The following is a 26,051-nucleotide window of genomic DNA, read 5'->3' as shown; positions in this document are numbered from 1 at the left end:
GGGCAGTACCATCTAGTTGGTTCCACATCCCCACGGTGGGGGGTGGCAAGACGGAAGACCAGCCGCAGGAGGTGATGATCGGTCCATGACAGGGGCATAATAAATGGAGAGCCCCCACCAAGATCATCCAACCACCGTCCAGATAAAAAAGCCAAGTCAAGGGTGTGGCCTCCCTCATGAGTTGGTTCAGAAATTACCTGTGTCAGGTCCATGGCCGTCATGGAAGCCATGAACTCCCGGGCTAACTCAGATGACCCTCCCAGGGATCGCAGATTGAAGTCACCCAAAACTAGAAGTTTGGGGAACTCAATCACCAAACCGGAGAGGACATCGAGTAGTACGGGCAGGGCTGCCGCTGTGTGACTAGGCGAAACGTACACCAGCAGCAAGCCCAACTGCGCCCCCGAACCAAACCTCAAAAAGAGAGACTCACACCCGACTATCTGAAGAACGGTGGTCTCCCGCGGACATAAGGTCTCCCTAATAACAACCGCCACTCCCCCGCCCCTACCTTGAGCCCGAGGCCAGTGTAACGCTCGGAAACCTGGTGGGCAAATGTCAACCAAAGGGACCCCACCCTCTGGACCCAACCAGGTCTCGGTGATACAAGCCAGGTCCGCATGCTCACCCTCCACCAGATCCCGCACAAGGGGAGCCTTATTAACCACGGACCTGGCATTCAGGTACACCAGCCGGAGCTCAGGAGGCTGCACATCTTCGCTCCCGGCACCTTGGGGAAGAACCAGAGGGTCGGAGCGCCTCACCGCTTGCAAACAGCGGAGACGGCCCTCCCGGTAACGATACGGCCCTCTGTCCATACGCCTGCTGCCATACCCCAGTGTCGTGGGAATCGGTAATCCCACGACCCGCTCCCGAGCCCCAGATGTAACCACAACCCGCTCCCCCCGAACGCCGTCAGACCCAGGCCTGGCCTGCAACATGGTTGTATGGCCACCCCCCACAGCCAGACAACCATTACCCCCCACCCCCCTCCCCAACCCCCTAAAAAATTTGACTAAAAAATTAACCAGGGGCCTCTTATTAAATTTATATCGAGAGCCCCTGGCCTTACCCGGCCATCTCTCAGGGTCCCAATAATTGGGCCCTTCATCGAGACTGGGGATAGAAAAGAGGGCGGGACGCACCCAGGAGAGGGGGGCACCCCTGAGGGCGAGCAAGTCCGTATCGGAATATCGGTACATACAGTCCGAGCAAATCCAGAGAGGGCAGTCCAATAGTTAAAAAGTCCAACAGGAGGTTCGAAGGTAAGGAGTGGAACATTTGGGCCATCCACCAACCTACTGCCACTCGGTTGGATGCTCCCAGGGGCAGCCCACAACCCGTCCTCTCACAACGGGGCGCGAGCCTGCTCCCGGGGATGGTCCAAGATGCACACCCTGGGTGGGGCAGCACCCATAGAGCTCCCACCTCTATGGGGCTGCCGATGTAAAACAAGCCACTCTCCCACTGTGGCTTGTACCCAGGTCCGTCCCAGTCCAAAGGGGAAAAAAGGAAACAGCTGGAGAATTAATAAGTTAATAAATAAGTTGGTAGTCCGCTATGTCGCCGCCGTTGCCACAGCCATCGTCGCTGCCGGTAAAACAGGCCAGCGGGCCTCGAAGACGCCATCATCGCCATCACCGTCGCCGCCATCACCTCAAGCAGCCGGAACCAAACGAGTCGCTGTCGCCATGGTCGTCCTCTCCACCGCCCAGAGCAGCCCGAGGACGCCGTCGCCATAACCGCCTCCGTCGCTGGCAGCGGCTCGAAACCAGCACAGGGGGCAGCATTGTCAGTAAAGTAGCAAGCGGCCGTCTTCTCCGCCGCCAAATTGTCCACTAGGATGTTTCCAGTCCTTCCTTTTGGCCTCCAGGGTGCTCTGGCCATCTTTATGCAGCTAATTAATAAGGTGCTGCAGGAGCACCTATACAAAAAGGGGTGCTGGTGTACTTAGATGATATACTGATATACACTGAAACAAACCTGAGCATGTAAAATTGAGTGGTGCACAAAAAACTAAAAGCTGCTAAGTTGTATGCCAAGCTCTCCAAATGCGAGTTTCACCAGAGTGAAATAGACTATTTAGGCTACCACCTATTGCATGAAGGAGTTGATATAGACCCCCCCCCAAAGGCCCAAGCAATATTGGATTGGGCCCTACCATGCACCTGAAAGCAGTTGCAAAGCTTGCTAGGTTTCACCAATTTTTACCGCCAATTTATCCCATCTTTTGTCCAGATCACTCTCGGCTTCACTTTGTCTTTTAAAGACAAAAAGGGGAAGACAAGCCAAAGCCTAGACAACTTCTAAAATGGACTATGGAGTGTCAGGCAGCATTCAAGAAACTTAAACACTTAAACTTAAACACCCAGACAGAAGCTAGTGATGTGGCTGTAGGGGCAATACTATTGCAACAAAACAAACAAGAGAACCCACAACCCTGTGCCTATACTGTCAGAGACTGAATGGAGATGGGCAGTCTGAGAAAAGGGGACTTAGGCCAAGCTCTGGGCACTATTAACATGGAGGCACTTCCTTGAAGAAAGCAAAGTGCCTTTTGAGGTGTGGACTGACCACAAAAATCTAGAGGCATTGAAAACCCTGCAGAGGCTGTCACCCAAGCAAGTCCAATGGGCACAGTACTTCAACTGATTTACTTAGCACTACCTCCCGGGATTAAAAAGCCTGCTAGGCATTATGGTTTTGTGAAAACTTTATATTTAATTAAAAGGCAGTTTTGGTGGCTGTCCTTAAAAAAGAACATTGAAAGTTATGTGGCAAGTTGCCTGATTTGTGCCTCTGCCAAGCAGCAACAAGGAAAATCCCCACGGCTCCTCAAGCCATTGGCTGAGCCAATGGCACCATGGAGAGAAATCTTCATTGATTTTATAGTAGAACTCCCAGAAAGTTTAGGAAATATGATTATATGGGTTATAACTGATTTATTTTCCAAGCAGGTACACTTTGTCCCATGCCAAAAAATTCCTTCGGCACATGCACTAGCCAAGCTTTTTGTGCAACATGTCAGCCAACTGCTCAGAGTCCCACAATGCATAATCTCCAATAGCAGGGTGCAATTCACTTCCAAGTTCTGGCAAGCATTCCTAAACCTTCTGGGGACTGATCAAGAGCTTAGCTCCAGTCACCACATCCAAACCAATGGGAGGTGCAAATGCACAAACTCTGTATTGGAAAAATATCTCAGGTGCTACATTAATTATTAACAGGACAACTAGACAAAACTTTTACAATCTGCAGAGGTGGCATACAATAACTCAATTCACCCCTTTCAAGGTGGCTATGGGACAAGACTTCACTCCCATGCCTGATTTACCTTTGAAAGATCCCCCTGTGCCTTCTTTACAAGAATGAGTCTCCCAATTATGAAATACTTAGCCAGTTGTGAGGAAATCCCTTGCAGATGCTAGAAAAGCATATAAAAAGCAAGCTGACAAAAAGTGCATGGTACCAATAACTTCTAATGTTGGTGACCACATTTACCTATTCACCCAATACTTGCGATCTCTGTAACCATCAAAGAAGTTAGGACCTAAATATGTAGTTCTCTTTCCCATCAAGCGCATTATTAACCCAGTAATGCTGGAACTAGATTTGCCCAAATCTCTTCAACAGTTTTCCATTGCAGTTTGCAAAAGACCGAGATTACCCCCCACACACATACCTTAGACCTGAATTGCTATCACTGCCTGCTATCACTGCCTGAGCCTTTAATGATAGAAGGGGAACAACACTTGCAATTAAGGACATTTTAGATTCAAGCAGAAATCAGGATAAGGTTTAATATTTAGTTACGTGAGAAGATTTTCCTGAATCCCAAAATGAATGGGTTGATCAACACCATGTTAAAGCTGCTAGGCTCCTTAAACAGTTTCATAATCAATATCCTAATAAACCTAAGTAAGCTATCAACTCTAACCCCTTTCTTACCTTCTTTATTGTGTTTTGTGTTGTAGGACTAACATTGCTGTTCAGGGGGAGACCATTTGTACTCTGGTGTCCTACCATTGTGCTAAGAGGGAGGGGGTGCCATGCTTGGAACATTTTGTTTCTGCTGGGAAGGAGGGAGGTTATCTTCAGTGCCTGGATGGACTCCTTCCCAGCCAGTTTTCACCAGGTTCCAAGGCTGTCATGCCCTGACTGTGAACTGTTATCTGCCTAGCACCTCAGCATTCTCAAACATCTTCTGCACTGCATTGGCTGCTGGTGGACTGGTCAGTGGGGTTTGGATTGGGAAACCAAAAGAATTGTGTTGTGCTTTGTGCTTGATCTTTAGATTCAGGCTGACTTTACTTCATCCAGTTTCTCTCAGTAAAAGTTCTTTTGATTCAACTTGATGGATTCAAGAGTGTTTCTTTCCTGAGGGACCAGCTGGGACAGATCTTATATTAATTGCAACTGTCATTTTTTAATATTGCTGTGCTTAATTAATTTAATTTGAGTTCTATACTTCCTATTTCTTTTTCTAGACTTATTTTAAGGCCTAAAGGTTACCCAGTCACTATTTAGCAAAAAAATAAATAAATTTCTCTCTATCAGGTTAATGTGCTCTCCTATGTTTGCACATTTAGAAAGACAATTTTGAAGAGGGCAAATCTCAGTTTTCTCACCCCAAAATTTAATAGAATCTCAGTTAGACCTAATGAAATAGTTAGCCTTCCACCTATATCCTGATATCTCCAGGAGGGTAACTGCGAATGAACAAGATTCTACTTACAAGGCTTTATTTGGCTTCTGGATTTCAGCTGAAACTATTCTTCATTTTTTATTAAGTGGTAATTTTCTGTTCATTCTGTTTATTTTTAATTCATGTTCTTCAGGTGCCGCAGGTGAACAGAAAGGATTTTTGGGTTGCATTCGCTCTTTAAGAATGAATGGATTTACTCTGGATTTAGAAGAGAGAGCAAAAGTTACCCCAGGTGTGAAACCTGGATGTTCTGGCCATTGCACGAGCTATGGAATACATTGCAAAAACCGTGGCAAATGTGTTGAAAAATATAATGGATACTCATGCGACTGCTCCCAGACAGCTTATGATGGTCCTTTCTGCAGTAAAGGTAAACAGCTTTATATACCATCTGAAAAATAAATGGAGCTGAAATATGATTATTCCTGAGTAACTGACAATACGAATGCATGATCATTGTACTATGTCCAAGAATAATGCAGAAATGTTACTGTTTTCCATCTATTAAATCTTAAACACTTCAACACAAAGAAGACTCATAACTTTTCCTAATTGGTGTATAGGAAACATGGCTTGCTATTATCTGCAGAATCACCTTTTTAAATTCACAAATTTACATGGAAAGATATATGGAAATATATATACTTGAATCTATCACCATGAAAATACAAATGGGGGAGGGAGGGAGAGAGAGAATTTAGCAATCAGAAAAATTAAATGCATGCATGATCATTGTACTATGTCCAAGAATAATGCAGAAATGTTACTGTTTTCCATCTATTAAATCTTAAACACTTCAACACAAAGAAGACTCATAACTTTTCCTAATTGGTGTATAGGAAACATGGCTTGCTATTATCTGCAGAATCACCTTTTTAAATTCACAAATTTACATGGAAAGATATATGGAAATATATATACTTGAATCTATCACCATGAAAATACAAATGGGGGAGGGAGGGAGAGAGAGAATTTAGCAATCAGAAAAATTAAATGCATGCATGATCATTGTACTATGTCCAAGAATAATGCAGAAATGTTACTGTTTTCCATCTATTAAATCTTAAACACTTCAACACAAAGAAGACTCATAACTTTTCCTAATTGGTGTATAGGAAACATGGCTTGCTATTATCTGCAGAATCACCTTTTTAAATTCACAAATTTACATGGAAAGATATATGGAAATATATATACTTGAATCTATCACCATGAAAATACAAATGGGGGAGGGAGGGAGAGAGAGAATTTAGCAATCAGAAAAATTAAAATGTGAAAGAAAAACCTATTATTTTGTACTTAGAGAAACTTAGGAAATAGGCAGATGAGAAAGGTAGCTGAGCTGCTGGTTGGATCTCCATTGCACTTGAACTTACTTCCTAGAGCAGGGGTATCAAACTGCCGGCTCACAGGCCAGATGCATCATGCCAAAACTGCGCCCACCCCATTACCGGCAATGTAAAAAAAGTCATGACACATCACATGATGTTGCAAGTTTGATACCTCTGTCCTAGAGGCTGCTGGGAAGAGCTGCTAGCTGTGAGTTAAGGGGGAGTGCAGAGGAGAAAGGTAGAGGCCCACACTCCTAACAGCACACAAATCATATCACTAAAAATCTAAAAGAGCAGTAGTACATTCAGGGCAAGTGCATCTGAGATTGTGATTTTATTTTATTTCAGAATGTCTGGCTTAGTTCAGTGCAACACATGTTTTGCAGCTGTCTTTTGCAGTACTGTTTTCCAACTTGGATACTGTCCTATCCTATCTGTAAATAAATCACTAGTCTACAAGGACAGATTACTTATCTAGGGTCTGTTATCTGTGCTCTTCAGGCAGAAATTAGGTGTCCAATTCAGCCCCCTCTACCAAAGATCCTGCAGGAGAAAGGCATTATGAGTAACCGTGGGATCTGGCAGGGTGAGAGCTGGGAACCATAAACACAAAGCTTTCACTGTGTCCCTCCATAACAGATACAGTGCCCTTGCTGACCTTAATGGGGACACTAAGGAGACAGGTCAAGGTAGTTGTGATGATGATAACTCAAATAAGCAGGGGGTCATAGTCCAAGTTGAAGAACTTGCTTTGGACAGGGGAAAGTGTGAATCAGGTATTACACATCTGTCATACAAGAAGAGCAAGGCATCAAAAAGAGAAGCCACCTTCTGCTTGGTGATTCAGTTATAAGGGATGTAAATTTAGGAAAGGAAACAGAGGTTTTGAAAGAGGTCAGGTGTCTTCCAGGTACTACTGCCAGTAGGGACAAGAAGCATATTTTTAAGATAGTCAAGAATGCCAGCAAGGACTGACATGTGGATGCTATTGTACATCTTGGCACCAATGATCTGTCCCAAAAAGATGTACTCTTTGTGCAGAAGGATTTCCAGAGCTTTGGGCAGGAACCTAGCAGGATAGGCTGTAGGCTTACTTTTTCAGAGATTTATCAGAATATAAGGAACAAAATGGAAAAGCCAGCATACAGCAGAATTTAATAAGTGGCTAAAAGAGTGGTATAAAAGGGAAGGCTTTGGTTATATTAATCATGATGTCTGCAGATGGTCCAATGAAAAAGTGTACAAAAGAGATGGTTTGCATCCATCATAGAAAGGGACTGAGTTACCTGGCAATAAATTCACAGATTTTCTGGAGAAATATTTAAACTGAACAATGGGGACAGTGAGTTACGTAGTTGATACAGAACATTCCCCAGCAATCTAAAAATTATAGGGTTATCAATGCATGTAACATAGATGTGTGTACAGATTAGAATATCAACCTTTCTGTCAAGCAAAATCAAGGATTTAATAGTGAGTATCACACCAAGTGCACTAATCAAACAGGTGGTAAGAAAATAGGGGAACTCAGGCATCACATCAGCCCTTTTCCAATTCTCAGGTAGTTCCCCTGTGCTCCAGGATTTTTGAAAGATGTGGTGCAGTGGTTCTGAGATAACATCTGCCAGCTCCTTCAGAACTCTGGTATATCATCTATCAGGCCCCAGTAATTTATTTTCATCAAGATAGATGTTCATTTTCTTGCTTATTTTAATTTTTATTTCTAATTTGTCTTTTCCAGTGGTTTTTTTTTGTATGTTGGGCTATGATTCCTTTTGTGTAAAGACTGATGTAAAGTATGAGTTAAGGAGCTCTGCTTTCTCCCTGTTGCCTGTTATTTCCTTTCCATCTTCTTTCTTTAGTGGACCTACAGTTTACTTGAGTTTTTTCTTGTTGTTTGTCAGAACCCACTTCAATCCACATCTTAAGAAAGAAAGACTCTTGGAGACAAGATTATCCAAGCAGGAACTTTTACTAAAATATAGATTATAGAGGGTATAATAGACAGGATCTGAAGAATCCCCTCACACATTGATATTTTTAAAATGTCCCCAAGCAAACTCCACCCCTCAATTCATTCAGTCAGTTCCAGATCAGCCAGCTCCAGGTGGCAAGCCCCTCATGAAACAAACAGGATCATTCCCACCCCCTCACATTTTATCCGGAGAAACAAACCAGATCTGGATGCATTCCTTCCTCATTTACCACCTCCTTTCTTCGCTGTCTGCAAAATAAGAGGAGAATGCCTGGTAATTGGTTATATTGTGATGGATAGCAGGCAGGGGAATACACAAAGGTTACAATTAAGGAAGGAAGTGAAAGTAATAAAATCCCATGCTTCTTCCCTATTCTCCTTGGGAATGGCAGAATCTAGGGAAGGAAGGGTGAGATTTGGGTTTTGCACAGAAGAGACAGTTAGAAATGAAATATCAATGGATTCTGACATCCTGCCCCCCTTCAAAAATAGGAGAGATCCACCTGTAGAGGAAACAAAAATATAGATGTTAGCCCAGTTTGCTGGGATATTCTGTATGAAAACTTTTTAGCAACTTGGGTGCTCTCGTGTGACATTTATTGACCCACTCATTTTCTGAGGGAAGGTGTTTCCAAGCTACTAAGTATTGAATTGCTTCATGGTGCTTTCTAGAATCTAGGATTTCCTTTACCTCAAAGAGTTGCTCTCCTTCAACCATGATAGGTGGTGGTGGTGGATTAGTCTTAAGGGTGACTGTTGTTCCCTTTTTAGTAAAAATTGGGTGTATTTGCCTAAGATTTTTGGGTAGTTCTAATTCTACTGTTACTGGGTTTATGATTCTTTTAATTGGAAAGGGCCCAATATATTTTGGGCCATGATTTTTACAGGGCTGTAAGGATTTTAGGTATTTTGTGGATAAATATACCATCTCTCCTACCCTGAATGGTGTGGGATTGACTCCCTTTTTGTCTGCCTGTGCTTTGTATGCTTGCCTAGCTTCATCTAAAGCTTTCCTAATGATGGGCCAGCTGTTTTTCAATTGTGCCATCCATTCTTTCAGCGATGGAATTTCCAGTTCATTTGGTATTAGTTCTGGCATAGGGTTGAAACTTTGACCGGTGGCTCTTTGAAAAGGAGTGTAGCCTGTGCTGGAGTGGACTGCATTATTGTAAGCAACTTCTGCGAAAGGGAGTAGATCCATCCAATTTGTTTGCTGGAAATTAATAAAGCATCTTAAATATTGCTCCAGTACCGAGTTCTCACATTCCGATTGACCGTTCCCCTGAGGATGGTGACTAGTTCCTAAAAGGGATGAAAATTCCTTCCAAAACTTTCATGTAAATTGTACTCCCCTGTTAGATATCATGCGTTGGGGTGCTCCATGCAGTCTGTAAATGTGCTGCATGAAGTGTTTTGCTAAGGCTTTTACGGTGGGAATCTTTTGGCATGAGATAAAATGCACCTGTTAGGAAAACAAATCTGTGACCACCTCCCCCCAGATGACAGTGTTCCCATTGCATTCTGGTAATTCCACTATAAAATCCATGGCTATTTCTTTCCAGGGGGCTGAGAGGTTTGCCACTGGTTGTAACATCGGGGCGAATTTTCCTGCAGCCTCTTAGCTATTGTGCACTTTTGGAAGCTGGCCACGTAGCTTTCTATGTCCTTTTTCATGGATGGCCACCAAAACTGTCTTTTAGTTAAATATAAAGTTTTTACAAATTCAAAATGTCCTGCTGATTTTGTATCATGGCACAACTGCATGAAACTGACCCTCTGGGTGCCAGGTATGTATAACTTCTCACCTACTCAGGGTAGTCCGTCTTTGATTGTGCACACATGTCTATTTTTATGGAACCATTCATCAGTTTCCAAAGACTTTCAGAATTTGATTCCAGTTTGGATATCCACCAGCGGCTGTATTTTAGCTTGGGCCCTGGTGGTTACTGGTGCTGCCAGTTGTTGTTCGGGCATAAGTGGATTAATGTCAGTGGCTCGTGTGCTGTTATATTGGGGTATGTGAGATAATGCATCCACCAGGAAATTCTTTCCCCCCGGTAAGTGTTTGAGTGTGAAGCGGAATCATTGAAAATATTGAGACAAGCAGGCTTGCTTAGGAGTGAGTATCCTGGTTGTTTTTAGCGCTTCCAAATTTTTGTGGTCTGTCCAGACATGGAAGGAGATTTTATTTCCTTCAAGGAAATGATGCCATATAAGTAATGACCACCTCATAGCGTATGCCTCCTTCTCCCAGACTGCCCAACATTGTTCTCTCTCCGTGAGTTTCCTGGACATATCTACACACAGTTGCAATGAGCCCTCATCATTTTCCTGTAATAATACAGCTCCCACTGCCACATCGCTCACGTCTGCCTGTATTATGAAAGGTTTATTGGGGTCTGGGTGTCTCAGTACAGGTTCAGCAGAAAAAAGTCTCAAATTCTGCTTGACATTACATTGTCCAATTCAAGGGCTGGGTCAATTTCACTGAGGGACCCCCCCTCATTTTCAACAAGTTCATGAGGGGCAGGGCTATTTGGGCAAACAAAGGGATGAATTGCCGGTAGAAGTTTGCAAACCCCAGGAAACTTTGCAATTGCTTCCTTGTGGGGGTGGTGCCCATTCTAATACTACCCTGAATTTCTCAGGGTCCACTTTGATGCCCTGTGGGGATATGCTATCACAGGTAGTCTATTCTTTCCTGTTGGAACTCCCAGTTTGATAATTTTGCATATAGATGGGTGACCCACAATTTTTGCAGAACTGCTCTGACTAGATTAATATGCTCCTATTTGGTCTCAATGAAGATACGGGTGTCATCTAAGTAAACCAGGACCCCCTTATATAGGTGCTCTCTTAGCACTTGATTAATTAATTACATCAAAACTGCGAGGGGTCCTTGCAGTCCAAATAGCAGAATTTTGAACTGGTAGCAACCCATTGGACAATTGAATGCAGTCTTCCATTCGTCCCCTTCCTTGATCCTAATGCGGTAGTATGTTTCTCTTATGTCTAGTTTAGTAAAAATCCTTCCTTTTGATAGGTGGGATAGCATATCCTTCATTAGGGGTAAGGGATACAGATTACTTTCACTAAATGAGTTTAGGGCCTGGTAATCCATGCATAAGTGCATAGTGTCCTTCTCCCTGAACAGGACAGAAGTGACCACTTTGGGTTTGGCAATCCCCTTTCTAAGTTTTTATTTATGAATCTTTCCATCTCCACCATCACTTTAGGGCTTCATGCAGTACAGCCTGGGCTTCAGGAGTTTTGTCCCAGGTTTGAATTCTATAGAACAGTCTGTGGGTCAGTGAGGGGGGAGCTCATCTGCCCATTCCTCACTAAAAACTTCAGCAAGGTCCCAGTATTCTTCCGGTATTTCTGGTAACCCCTTCTCTTCTCCCACTGATGCTGTCTCTGCTTCTTGGGTTTGGGGGGGTCTTTTGGGGTTCTGAGTTCACACGCTCTCCCTCTGGGAAGTTAAGTTCTGCTGTCCTCCCATTTACCCAGGGGTTCAATTTCTTTAACCATTCCAGCCCTAAAATCATTGGCCATTCCATGCCAAGGATCACTACAAATGTTATGTCTTCCTCATGGGTCCCCAGGGACAGGTGAACTGGTAAGGTGGCTAGGGTAGCTGGTACCCCCCCTGCTATGGACCCATCTAACTGGCCAAAGGAGATTGGCTGCTTTAATCTCCACACCGGAATGCCCAAATTCCCCACTAGCATTGGGCTAATGAGGCCATGGTTTTGCCCATGCGGTGTAGGCCGGAGTGCCCTCCCAATCCTTGGCAGGGGTTGGGGACTCTACAGCCTCTATCTCCCTCATGGCAGGTTATTTTGGTTTGGCTAGGGATTTCCCTGATTTCCTGGCTGGTGGTGGGTCTGATTTACACTGAGGGACTTTTGAGCAGCATTCTGTGGCATGGTGGCCCTCTCTCCCACATTTGAAATAACCTGTTGATTTCTTAGCTATAGCCTGTGGTTTTGCTGGCTCATGTGTTTGCTCGAGCAGCGGGCGGGCCTATGGTTTTCCTCAGTGGTGCCTCTTCAGTAGGTATATCTCCACCTCCTCTGCCAGGATGTACCAGTCATCGAGATGGTATGGGTCTCCTTGAGGCAGGCAAGCATCATACAGGTCGTAGTGTAGCCCATCTTTGAAATGTCTAAGGAGGATGTCTTCCAGCCAGTTCAGCTTGTTGGCAATGGCCCGGAATTCTTGTGTATATTCAACCACTGACCGTCTGCCCTGCCTTACCATTTTGATTCTCTCCCAGGCCTTATGATCAGCCAAAGGGTCCTCAAATCACTTGTTTGTTTGTTTGTTTGTTTTTTGTTTTTATATACCGCCCTTCTCCCGAGGGACTCGGGGCGGTGTACAGAGCAAGGTAAGTATACAGTAAAACAATAGTAAAAACAAATGAAACCCCAAAATCTATCAGGCCAGGCCGGCTTGCTGGAACAGGTAGGTTTTTAAGTCACGCTTAAAAGTCACTTCCTCAAGGATGACATGAACCGTTTGAAGTCATTGAGTTCTGGGGTGTTGGAGTCATGCAGGTTCATCACTCAGTCTGCAGCCAGTCCATCCAGGGCAGGTTGCACCATGTGGATGGGGGCTTTGTCACTGGGGATGTCCTGTCCATATTCTTCCATATAACTGAGGACTTGAGTTATGAAAAACCCCAAGCATGGTGGCTCCCCCTTGAATTTCGCTTCCACAGGCAGGAGTCTTTGAATGGATAGGTGCCTACACCATTGGCGATCTTGTCCCCCATCCTGATCCCCATCTGCGGGTTGGCGGGGGTGGGTGCTGCTGAGGTGGTAGCTCTGGGTTCAGCCCCCAGTGCTACAGGTTCTGGAACCCCTGCACTGTCTCTCCAGCTGCAGCTCCAGGTGCTGGTGTGGCTGTGGGACTCTGTTTTCTCCTCCCTTAGTGAGCCAAGGTTTTTTTTCATCGGGTCAATAGCTTTCTCTAGGATCCAGTTTGCATGTGATGCATAACTCCCATCCTCTTTGCTGATGTGCAGGGAGCTCTCCATCTCTTGCTTCCATTTGGGTTGGTGGCCACTCTCCCTCAGGGTCACTTTCCTCTTTGCCTTTTCCCACTCATTTTTCCTTCCAACGCCCATCGACCTTCGTGGTTTGTGGTCGCACGTCTCCACCACCTCTTTCCTGGAGGAATATGATGCTTCAGCTTCTGATAGTTGGTGGGATTTCAGTCAGGGGGAAAGTTCCCTTTCCATGGGGCTTTCCTCCTTCCCTACCTCATCGTTAGATATTGTATTTTTTGCAAAGTCCTCCGGTAAGGTTCTTCCTTCCAGGTTGACTCTTAATGCAGATCCTGTCTAATGTCAGAACCCACTTCAATCCACATCTTAAGAAAGAAGGACTCTTGGAGACAAGGTTGTCCAAGCAGGAACTTTTACTAAGAAGTAGAAGATAGCAGGTATAATGAACAGGATCTGAGAAATCCCTTCACAGATCGATATTTTTAAATGTCCCCAAGCAAGCCCCACCCCACAGTTCATTCGGTGCATTCCAGATCAGCCAAGCTCCATGTGGCAAGCCCCTCGTGGGACAAACAGGATCATTCCCACCTCCTCACACTTCATCCGGAGAAACAATCCAGATTCCAGATGCATTCCTTCCTCACTTACCACCCACTTTCTTCACTGTCCACAAGGTAAGAGGGGAATGCCTGGTAATTGGTTATATTGTGATGGATAGCAGGCAGGGGAATACACAAAGGTTACAATTAAGGAAGGAATTGAAAGTAATAAAATCCCATGCTTCTTCCCTATTCTCCTTGGGAATGGCAGAATCCAGGGAAGGAAGGGTGAGATTTGGGTTTTGCACAGAAGAGACAGTTAGAAATGAAATATAAACGAATTCTGACATTTATTGGAAGAAACTTTTTATTATCCATGATTTCTCTTGCAAGTCTTTGTTCGTTCTGAGCCTTTGCTTTCGTGATTTCATTACATGTTCTGGCTGTCTGCTGATAATTGGCCTTAATTATGTGCCCCTCTTTCCATTTTTTGTATTTGTCCTTTTTGTCTTTGTCAGAGAGATCTTTGTGCAGCCATGCTGGTTTCTTCTTTAATTTCTTGTTTTTCTTTTTCAGTGGTATTGTACTTATATGGGCTTTTATGATCTCATTTTTGAGAGTTTCCCATGCTTCTTGGGTTGTTTTCAGCTTTAGGATTTGCATCCATGGGATCTTTCCTAATTTCTCTCTGAGTTTGTTAAAGTCAGGTCTTTTGAAGTTCAAGACACTGGTTGGATTGTTTTCTGTTGCTACTGTTTGCATTATATTAAATTCCAGTATGACATGGTCACTTTCACCCAAGATTCTGGCAATTTCAACTCCCTCTATCACTTCTTCTCTATTAGTAAGAATTAAGTCCAGTATGGCTTTACATCTAGTTCTCTCCTCCACCTTTTGGATGACAAAGTTGTCAGCTAGGTTTGGTTAGGAATCTGTTTGATCTCCTGCTCGCTGCAGAGTTTGTCTCCCAGTTGATACCTGAATCGTTGAAGTCTCCCATTACTATTGTGGTATACTTCCTACATACATTTGTTAACTGGTTGACAAAGAGTTCATCTATTTCTTCTGATTATATTGACCCATATACATTCTGGAGGGATTTTTATCTTTGATCATGTGCGTTTCTGTAGATATGTAGTATTCTCTTATATATAGTGGGACTCTCCTTTCTCTTCTTGTAGACCTGTTCCTTTTGAACAATTTGTATCCATCCATCAGTCCATTCTATTCATGGGTTTCATCCCTCCAGGTTTCTGTAATGGCAGCTATGTCATACCTACCTTTGTGTACTATTGCTTCTAGTTCACCCTCTTTGAGCATTTGTATATAAGCATTTAAGGCTTTTATGCCTGTGTGTGGGTATGTTTCTTGCACCTCCTGAATATTGTTTGAGTTTTTCTTTTTTCTTTTCATCTCTGCCCACCTCATTGTTTGATTTGTTTTCTTGGGATTATGATTGGTTCTGGGTTCTAGAGATTCTGAAGATTGGTCAGCATCCCCCTTCAATTTTAGTTTAAAGCCCTCCTGATGAGTTGGGACAGTACATTTTTCCCTGTTTTTGTGAGGTGCAGCCCATCCTTTGCCAAGAATCCTTCATGAAGGAAATACAGTCCATGATCCAGGAAACCAAAATTTTCTTGGTGACACCAACCCTTTAGCCAATGGTTTATTTCTAAAATTCTTTTTCCCCTCAATGGGTATTGGCCTTTTGTTGGGAGTACTGATGAGAACAGTACTTGTGCTCCTACCTTCTTAACTTTATTGCCTAGGAGTTGTTTGTAGTCACTCACTATTGTACTCATGTTCTTTGTTGTGTCATTTGTCCCAATGTGGTGGAGGAGGAAAGGGTAGCAATCTGTGGGCCTAATTATTTTGGTTAGTTTCTCAGCCACATCTTTCATTTTTGCTGCAGAGAGACAACATACCTACCTGGATTGTATGCAGATGGATGATTCTATTTCTTTTTAAGGGATATTTGAAGTTGTTTACTTGCTAGGTGTCAGCATGGTTTTTTTGAGGGGAAGGTTGTGGGTCTGCATGTTTCCATCTAGGGGAAGAAATTGATTGCTCAGTTTTAATGGGGCTGCTTCTGGTTGGGTTGGGTTGGACTGGGCAGAAGAGGTTTGTTAATTGTAGGCTGTTTCTTTCTTTGAGTATTGTGTTTCCTTCTGTGTGTGACATACCTCCCATTGTCTTCCTCCAAGGATTTATCAGTAGGGTCAAATCCCCTGGGAGTTATTTGTTCATTAATTGGTTCTATTTGGGTAGAACTTTCTTTGGTACATTGTGGTTTGGCTAGAGTTAAGATAAGATAAGATAACCTTTACTGTCATTTTTTTAATGTGGGCACAATGGCACACATCAAAAATGAAATTTAGTTGCCCGCTCTCAAAGTGAAACACATACATGACACACACGTAACCATACTATATACAACATATGTATAGACCCACACCCCTACATTACATAACAAATAAATATTAAATACTGTCTATCTTGAATATATAATGGAAGGAGGGAGTTTGAGAGTTCACAAGGTTAATGCTGTGTGGAATGAAACTATGCCTGAATCTGGATGTTTTGCTACAGATACCACAAAGCCTCCTCCCAGAAGGTAACAAGGAAAACAGGTTGTGAAGAGGATGTGTAGTGTCCCAGATAATCTTATTGACCCTGCTCAAGCAACACTTCTGTGCTATGTCCTAGATGGAGGAGAGGGAACTGCCAGTGATCTTTTCGGCCATCTTCACCATTCTCTGCACTGCCTTCCTGCCTGAAGCAGTGATGCTTCCAAACCAGACATCTTCTATGCACTTTTGGATATATGCAGACCCCATGGTGGCATACTCCTCAACATTTGTATGTTGGTTATCAGGAGCTGCATCCTTAAACGTGCCCTAATCTGTGCACTCAAAGCAGTCTTGTAATGCTTCTATAGCTCCCTCTGTCCAAACCCTCACCTGCTTTACTGTAGGTTTCACTCTGACTAATAAAGGTTTATATGCTGGAATAAGCAGCACTGAGAGATGGTCAGAGGAGCCCTGGTGAGGGCGGGGGATAGCTTTGAAAGCCTTCTTGATTTTGGAATAAGCATGATCCAGTGTATTGTCCCCTCTAGTTGTAAAGTTCACATATTGATGGAAATATGGCAGGGTAGCTTTCAAATCCACTTAGTTAAAGTCTCCCACTGCAATAAATGCACCCTCTGGATGAGTAGTTTGTAAATCACTGATGGTATGACAGAGAGCCTTCAGGGCCTCTTCTCTGTTTGCATCAGGGGGGAAATACACAACTGTGATAATGGTAACAGAGAATTCTCTCTAGGCAGATAGAAGGGTCTGCATTTGATGGTCAGAAGCTCCACATCTAGGGAGCACAGACTTGAGACCACCTTGGCATTATTACACCATCTGTCATTTATATAAAAACAGATACCCCCTCCCCAGGATTTGCCACTAAGAGTAAAACTCCTGTCCAGCCAAAATGTTGAAAATCCCATAAAACTATTAGCACTATCTGGGACAGAGGGCTTTAACCAAGGGTCTGTTACAGTGATGACACAGCAAATTTTCACCTCCCAGTTTGTTGTTAAATCCAGCCCCAAGTAATCCATTTTTGGTTCTAAGGAGCAAGCATTTGCAAACAAAATAGATGGAAGAGACACTCTGTAAGGTCCAGCTTTTAGTCTAGATGTTAGGCCTCAGCATTTGCCATGCTTCCTCTTATGGTCACACCTCCTCCTTTTTTTCTTCCGAAGATCGTCAGCAACTGAGGGAAACTTCCCAGCTGCAATGGCTGCTCCTCCACTCTGCCCCTGCAGTCCAAAACGCTGCCTTCACTGCTCAAAACACTGAGCACAATGCTGTTTCCACCTCCAGCAATTTCCTTTCTTCCTCCCTGCTCCTCCAGACATTGCAGGTGATCTTTCACCCTCCATGTCAGCTGCCAGCATACCCATCGTTGATTTTCTCCTCCATAGCAATCCGAGGCCATGCAGACTCTCCCGAACAGTTTCCTCCACCATTCCTTTCATGCTGAATTTCTTCATCTCCAATATGGACTGATGTTCGTATGAAAGTTTAGCAGCCTAACTTTGCTTAGTTGTGCCTATTTCTGAAAAGTGGTTCAGTCCGGATTGTTCATTTCCCTCCCTAACCCCCACACTTTTGACAGCTGAAGCAGCTGCAGCCAAGCAAGGCACCACCATTTTTCTATCTGACTGTCTATCTTGCCTCTATTCTATTGTATCTTGCCTCTAAGTTCCTTATCTTTTCCTGTAGCAGTTCACATAGTTTACATCTAATGCATGTGTAGTTTGGGTGTTCTTTGGGCATGAGCACATACATGGAATATTTATTACATACCACAATAGTGTCAGTCATCTGTTCCATGAGTATGTTGTTTGAAAATCCATCTTTTTGGTTGCTGAATGTGCTTTGCTGTTAACCTTGTTTCTAGCTTCTCTGTTCTGGGCAATTATGCCTATTTTTTCTGTCCTTTTTTCTGCCTGATTGTGCTTGTTTTTCTGTCTTGGTATTTGGTGTAGATAAGTATGTGGTGGTATGCCCTTGGGTTTTGGAATAGGGCTATTTAATGAAGGGAAGGGCTGCTTTCTCCTCCACAAGGAGTTTGCTTTTAGCTTTCTGCTCTCTACTTAAAAATTCTTCACTATCCTTCCCTTTCTTAATTTAATTTCCTTATTTATCTCTGCCCTCTCTTCTTTGGTTTTGACTGCCTTTCTGTGCTCAGCCAGTCTTTCTAGCTGCCCCCAGTTGCCTCCAGCCATTTCTGGTTTCCAGATTTAGTAACCAAGTTTTCCTCACTGGGCCTTGCCACCAACTGCTTCCATCTGTCACTCTGTCTGTGCTGCCTCCAGCTGCTTCACAGTCCATAGCATCACGTTGCCACCGGCCACCACCTCTGTGCTGCCCCCAGCCACCTCACCAGTCAGTAGCTTCACTAATCACTAAGCGTTTACTTCTGCTGCTCTGATAAAGCAAAATAATCTAACGCTGGACAGCCTGAATTGATGAAATGCATTATCGCTGTATGTATATGTCTTTCTCTCTCATCATCATCATCATCATCATCAGTATAATTAATGTATTTATTATTCAGCCAAAGATCAGTAAAAAGGTAGGTTCAGGCACGACTGGTAGATACTGTTTTTCCTGTTGGCCAAATTATCTCCAAAGGAATTTGGAGCTTTAATACTGAGAATAATAGAAAGAGGATCCAAAGGAAAACTTGAAAGTGTTACTGGCAGAAGCCCTGGAACCGATTTTGGGCTGTCAAGCAGAAGAAATTATAAGGGATATAGATAAAATATTTTGTGTTAACTCTTGGATTGCCAGGCAAAGGAAACTACCTAGAGATGTGGTTGTTTATTTTACAAAGAGATCGATCAGAAATGTGATTATCCAAGCTTTTTATCACAATAGATTTAAAGTTGCTGATCAAGAAGTTTTAATTTTGAAAGAAATTCCACTGAGAATTTTAAGGAGAAGGAAAGAATTTACTTTTTTGGCAGATGAATTAAAGAAACGTCAGCTTCAGTTCAGATGGGAGATACCATTACATTTGGTGGTGAATTATTTAGGCACGAGATATCATCTCAACACAGTTTTGAAGACATGAGACTTTTATTCTAATATATTTAAAGCAGGTTCTCCACCATCCCCAGAATTTAAAGGAAGGAAGGAAGATGGAGGGCGACAGACACAAATGGAGAGTACACAGGGAGATGAAGAAGTCATCTCGCGGATGGTTAAAGAACTTCAGCAAACTTCGGAAACTGTGCAGCCCCAGGCATCGTTAGAAGAGGTTAAGGAACAAAGAATGACGCGGGCTGCAACCAGACGAATAAGACAAGAACAAGAAGAACAGAAATCCACAATTATATCTCAAGAATCTACTTATAGTGAAGCAGTGGGAGGAGCGAGACCGAAAAGGCAGGTGCTTGTGGTTTTGCAAGACGCACTCCAAAAGCTTCAGGTTGCAAAAGATGGTGGCAAAGTTTCTAACCTGGAATGTTAATGGCTTAAACTCCCCGCAAAAGAGAAGGAAAGTATTTCAGTATTTGAAACAATTTAAAAATGATGTTGTGTGCTTACAAGAAACGCACATTCATGTATCAAACCAAAAATATTTGATAAATTCCAGACTGGGTGTACAGTTTAGCGCGTCTGCTTTCGATAAGAAAAATGGAGTAGTTATTTATGTAAAGAAGAATTTAACAGCCAATTTAATTGAAGCTGATAAACAAGGAAGATATGTTATAATTGAACTTTTAACAGAAGGCAAGAAAATACTTTTAGTTGGACTATATGCACCTAATCAACAACAAGGAGAATTTTATAAATTTTTACATAATAAAATAATTCAATGGGATTATAAATTGTGTATTTTGATGGGAGATTGGAATGGAGTCCTGGACGCACAGAAAGACAAAAAAGGTCTTTTTAAAAGTACTCCGAATCATGCCAGATTACCTAAATCTTTTCTTGAGATGAAAGATGATTTGGAATTGAGAGACGTTTGGAGAGAACAAAATCTGGAAGAAAAAGATTTTACCTTTTTTTCTGATCGACATCAATCCTTTTCTAGGATTGATTTTGTATTAAGTACTAATGATTTTTTTTCTAGGGTTAAGAAGATCAAGATATGTCCAAGAACTTTATCAGATCATAGTCCAGTATGGTTGGAATTGGATAAGGAGAGGAAAGATAGAAAATCTTGGAGATTAAATGAAAATTTGTTTAGATATCAAGAGAATGTGGATGAAAGTAAAAAACAGATGACAGAACTTTTTAATATAAATATGCATAAGGGTACTCCTATTGAAATGATTTGGGATGGAAGTAAAGCCTATATGAAATGAGTGTTAATATATTTAAGTAATAAATATAGACGTAGATTGGAATACAAGCGGAAAGAGTTAGAGGAGGAAATCAAGAGGAAAGAGAAGGCTCTAACTTTGAATCCATCTAATAAGAGCGTGAAGGAAGCAATTACTTTGTTAAGAGGTCAGTTTAATATGTTGATGGCAGATCAAGTGGCATCTAACCTGTGGTACATTAAACACAATACTTTTTGTAATGCTAATAAGCCGGGTAGGTGGTTAGCTTATTTGTTAAGGAAAAAACAAAGGTCACGTAACATAGATAAGATAGAATATAACGGTAAAGAGATGTTTCAGCAAAATTATATTAAAAAGGCTTTTGTTGAATTTTATTCTAAGTTATATGCCAGGGATAGAATTCAAGGTTTAGATATAGATAGATATTTACAAGAAGTGAATATCCCTGTACTTGCACAAGAGCAAAGGGAAGGGATGAATCAATTGATAAATGCTGAAGAAATTATTTTGGCAATTAAACAATTAAAAGTGGGTAAAGCACCAGGAACAGATGGTTTGACTGCCATTTATTATAAAAATTTACAGTTAGAAATGGTGGAACCTCTAAAAGAGTTATTTAGAACAATTCAATCTGGAGGAGAAGTGCCTCCATCATGGAAAACAGCTTTTATATTGTTGATTCCAAAGGAAGATCAAGATCTTACCCAAACCAAAAATTATAGACCAATTTCACTGTTAAATACTGATTATAAGATATTTGCAAAAATTTTAGCAAATAGATTAATGAAGGTTATGCAACAAATGATTCATAGTGATCAAACAGGATTTATAAGTGGTAGACAAATGAAAAATAATGTGAGACATATTGTAGATTTATTGGAATTTTTGGAGTGAAATAACCAGGTCTCTGCAGCGCTGATCTTTTTGGATGCTGAAAAGGCCTTTGATCAATTGAATTGGCAATTTTTACTTAAAGTATTAGAGAAGATGGAGTTTGAGGACGGGTTTTTACAACCTATTAAAGTAATATATCAGAAGCAAGCAGCTCAAATAATAGTTAATGGTAGTTTGACAGAAGCATGTAATGTTGAAAAGGGTACACGACAAGGGTACCCGTTGTCACCTTTGTTGTTTGTTTTAACACTGGAAATATTATTGATTAAGATACGTGATTCAAATAAAATTAAGGGAATTAATATAAGAGATCAAGATTATAGACTGAGAGTGTTTGCAGATGACCTGGTTATTACATTAAGTCAACCGACTCAGTCAGTTGTAGACCTGATGGAGATAATATTGTTATATGGAAAAGTTTCTGGATTTAAGATAAATACGCAAAAAACTAAAATATTGCCTAAAAATATGACCACAGAACAAAAGGTAGTCTTAGAAAAATTAACAGGATTTGAAATAGTTAAAAAGATTAAATATTTGGGGGTATATCTTTCAGTTTCAAATGCGAAATTATATAAAAATAATTATGAATTGTTATGGTTAAAAATACAAAAAGAGTTAGATAGTTGGAAAAAATTACAATTGTCTTTATTGGGAAGAATCGCAGCAGTGAAAATGAATGTTTTACCAAAATTTTTATTTTTGTTTCAAATGATACCTATACTCAAAAAAGATTCAAATTTGGAAGAATGGCAGAAAGGTATTAATAAATTTGTTTGGGCAGGGAAAAGACCAAGGGTAAAATTTAAGATAATGCAAGATGTACGTGAAAGAGGTGGTCTTAAAATGCCCAATTTTAAATTAAATTATGACGCTGTGGTTTTAGCATCAATTAGTGATTGGTTTAACCTAACACAAGGGTGATTACTGAATATTGAGGGATCTGATTTATTATTTGGTTGGCACGCATATTTATTATATGATAAGAAGGTGGATAATATTTTTAAGACACATATATTAAGGTATGCCCTGTTGCGAGTTTGGAAAAAATATCGACATAAGCTAAATAATGAAATACCAATTTGGGCAGTACCTAAACATGCAATACAAAATATAAGTGTGGGATTCAAACATGATGTGACTACATATAAATATATTCTTAGAATGGAAAGGAATGTATGGCAATTAAAGCCAATCAATATTTTAAAAGAAGAAAGAATAGTGCGGACTTCGTTTCAGTATGGTCAGTTACAAGCTAGATGGAAGGAGGATCAGAAAATTGGTATTTCGACAACCGATGAAAATTTGGTTAAACAAATAAGAGATCAAAGTCCAGCGCATGTAAGGAGGATATATAATGCACTGATAGAAATAGATTCAGAAACGGAACTTGTTAAAGATTGCATGATAAAATGGGCCCAGAATTTTCAGGAGCCCATAGCGATGTATATCTGGGAAAAGATATGGGTCAGAAATGTGAAATTTCACAGGCACAAAATTTAAGAGAGAATTTTTATAAGATGTTTTATAGATGGCATTTAGATCCAAAAAATTAGCATGTATGTATCCGAATTATCAGCCTAAATGTTGGAGGTGTGGTTGTGATGATGCAACCTATTATCATATATGGTGGACTTTTAAAAAAGTTAAAGCTTTTTGGATTAAAATTTGGTGGAATATGCAGAAGATATTTAAGAAAAAGATAAGGTTTTCTCCACAGTTATTTCTGTTCGGTATTACTACAGATTGTACTGTTATAGTTACTAAATTGATGTTAAATTTAATTATGGCAGCAAGACTCTTGGTAGCACAATATTGGAAGAAGGAGGAACTGCCTACTATAGAAGAGTGGACTTTAAAAGTTTCAAACCTGGCGGAAATGGCAAAGATTTCAGCATATTTGAAAGAACAATCGCAACAGAGATATATTTTGGAATGGAGAAGATGGATCGATTATATTCAGAATAAATATGGGACTAGAAAGTTTCATTTAGTATATGAATAAGTATTAGTATTATATGTTGAATTATTAATTAGTTATTATCATTTAGTTATTTAGTTATGTTAAGAGGAGTTAAAGTGCAATAGAATCTAAACTGTCTTTTTTAGTTGGTTAGCATATTTTAGCTTAAGTTGGTTAAAGTTTATACCCTGTATTCAGCTCTGGGAAGTCGAGGGGGAGGGGAGGGGAGGGGAAGTTAGGGGAGGGGAGGGGGAGGGAGGGAGTTTATGTTTTTAAAAATGTATTTTAAAACTTTTCAAAAAAAAATACTGAGAATAATAGCTTTCTGTTATCCTCAGTACTTATAAAACTGGGATAATAGTAAAGTGTAATGTATTGGGATTTACTTGAACTGCTTTCACGTGTCTTTTGAATGCTGCTTAAGGTTGCTCAATTGGGGTCTTTGTGTAACGGTTGCTGACTTGCCAGACAAGCTGTCTCCAAGAAGATCATTGGAGGATTTGGGGTGGGAATTGGTTCCTTTAAACCTATTGGCTGCCACCTAGTGGCCAACCATATAAGTAGATGTACAAAAGCCTCTGTTTCAGTTCTGTTCCTGTTTGCCTCAATAAAGTAATGTTCCTGTTAGCAACCTCTCGTCTCGCTTACTGCCTCCAAAGAACTCCCTACACAACAAAAAGGAACTAGGTTGCCTGAAGATATGCAAGCAATAGGATTTTTTTTTTACAATTTTTATTGATTTTCTAATATTACATTCACATATTTGAACAGCAATATGGTGGCTGGGTTGTAGTAATTCAATTACATACAAATATCATTAGTACAGATTTCAAATTGCTACCATAATCATTTCCTCTCTTTTTGCCTTCATATATACTGTCTATTTGTAGATTTAAAACAAGCTTTATTCTATCAATCACATAGAAAATAACTTTTCTTTTTTTTATTAAAAAGTTTTAGAATACATTTTAGCTTTAACAAACAACAAAAACAAAACAAAAAAAGGAAAAAAAAGAAACACCCCCCCAGCCCCCTTCCCTCCCACCCTCCCCAACCCTCCCCAACCCCACCCTCCCTTTCCCCTCCCCCCCACTTCCCAGAGCAGAATACAGGGTATAAAAATACAAACAATCATAATCTAGCTTACGCAAACAATCCTGAACTATATAGACTATCAAACTTTAACTCATATAGATAAACTCCAAACATATATATATATATATATATATCATATCAATAATTATTCTAAAACAATATAATACTTTTCAATCTACCCAATAAAAACAATCACAAATAAAACAATTTATATCAATTGTCTAACGCTGTTCTTCTTCCCAACTAAGCTTTAAATTCATATTATCCTGATATATTATACAAATTAAAATACCATAGATTACTTCCAGACTTAAAAAAATTTTTTTATATAATCACATCATTCTTATATTCTTATATACTATTACCTACTCCAATATTGCCCATAAAAGTATTACAAATTAATTTCAATCACACATAAAACAATTTATATCAGTTTTATAAAACTATTCTTCTATCCAACTAAACTTTAACATACTAAAACCAAATTAATACAACCTTTCCTTCTCCTAATATATTATACAACTTAAAATACCATACACTACCTTCCAGGCTTAAAACTTTCCATCCAAATAACAAAGCATAACCTACAGAATATCAATAAACACTACTACAAATCTTCCCAATTAAATTTTCATAATCATCTTAAAACTAAAGCAACACAAAATATTATATAATTATTTTATAAGGGTGAAAAATGAATCCCCACATACTTAATCCTTCTAGCATCCTTATTACATTATTATCTCTTGCAATTATGCAACTAAATCCTCAGGTTTGCTTCATTCTTCCAGAAGCAGCACACCTCTTCCAATTTCTGGCCTTCTCCCGTGGTGATGAAATTTGACCCACTCCTGTAACTTTCACATCTGTCTGCGTTAACCCTTCAACATCTTGTGGATTCTCTCTGGAACGTTGAGGCTCTCTGTCACCTTTTTTCTTTGTAGACTCCAAAGACGATATGGGGACTGCTTTTAAAACATTACTGTAAAAGTCACGTGCCTGAACCACCATGGTAAGACAATGCCTCGTACCTTCATAAGTCACCACCATACCCTCTGGTATTTGCCATCTAAACTTAATATCACGTCGTCTCAATTCTTGTGTCAAAAAAGCAAATTCCTTCCTTTTTCTAAAAATTCTTGCAGGAATCTCTTTTAAAATCAAAACTTTTTGCTCATCCATTACAAAATCAATATTATAGGAGGCCTGGATAACTTCATTTCTAATCTTTCTCTTTGTGAAATAAACCACCACATCTCTGGGTAATTTCCTTTGTCTTGCAATCCACGAATTAACACGGAAGATTTTATCTATATCTTCCATTATTTCATCTGCTGGTCGCTCCAACACCCCTTCCAAAACCTCAGAAACCATTTTCGTCAAATTTTCCTTAGGATTTTCTTTTAGGCCTCTGATTCTCAAAGCAAGCTCCATCTGAAAATACTGTGTCGAAATCAAATCATAATCCATTTTCGCTATCATATTTTCAGTTTCTGTCATTTTGGCTTCCATTCTAGTATCGTTTTGAACAAGATCTTCCACTTTTTCATCCAAAATCTCAATGCTTTTAGCCATATTTAACGTTGCAGATGTGATGTCTGCTCTCATTTCTGCTAATTTCTCTGTAAACTTCTCCTCCAACTTTTTCTCCATTATCTCAACAAATTGTTGCATTTGCT

The 26,051-nt window shown here is 40.7% G+C and overlaps 1 protein-coding gene across 1 annotated transcript in view; it reads left to right on the top strand.

The window, feature by feature from the left end:
* The window catches only part of CNTNAP2 (contactin associated protein 2), a gene marked incomplete at its 5' end in the record, with an annotated part of 1,513,027 nt that overhangs the window by 1,265,972 nt on the left and 221,004 nt on the right, over positions 1 to 26,051 (top strand). Inside the window, one exon of the mRNA XM_081344134.1 lies at positions 4,839 to 5,075. Within this exon, the coding sequence (XP_081200260.1) occupies positions 4,839 to 5,075 (237 nt within the window). The remainder of the gene's footprint in view (positions 1 to 4,838; positions 5,076 to 26,051) is intronic.

This window comes from Vipera berus (assembly GCF_964194415.1).
Source record: "Vipera berus genome assembly, chromosome: Z".
NCBI lineage: Eukaryota > Metazoa > Chordata > Lepidosauria > Squamata > Viperidae > Vipera > Vipera berus.
Note: the sequence above shows the minus strand (reverse complement) of the source record. Positions and strands in the feature narration are given on the sequence as shown.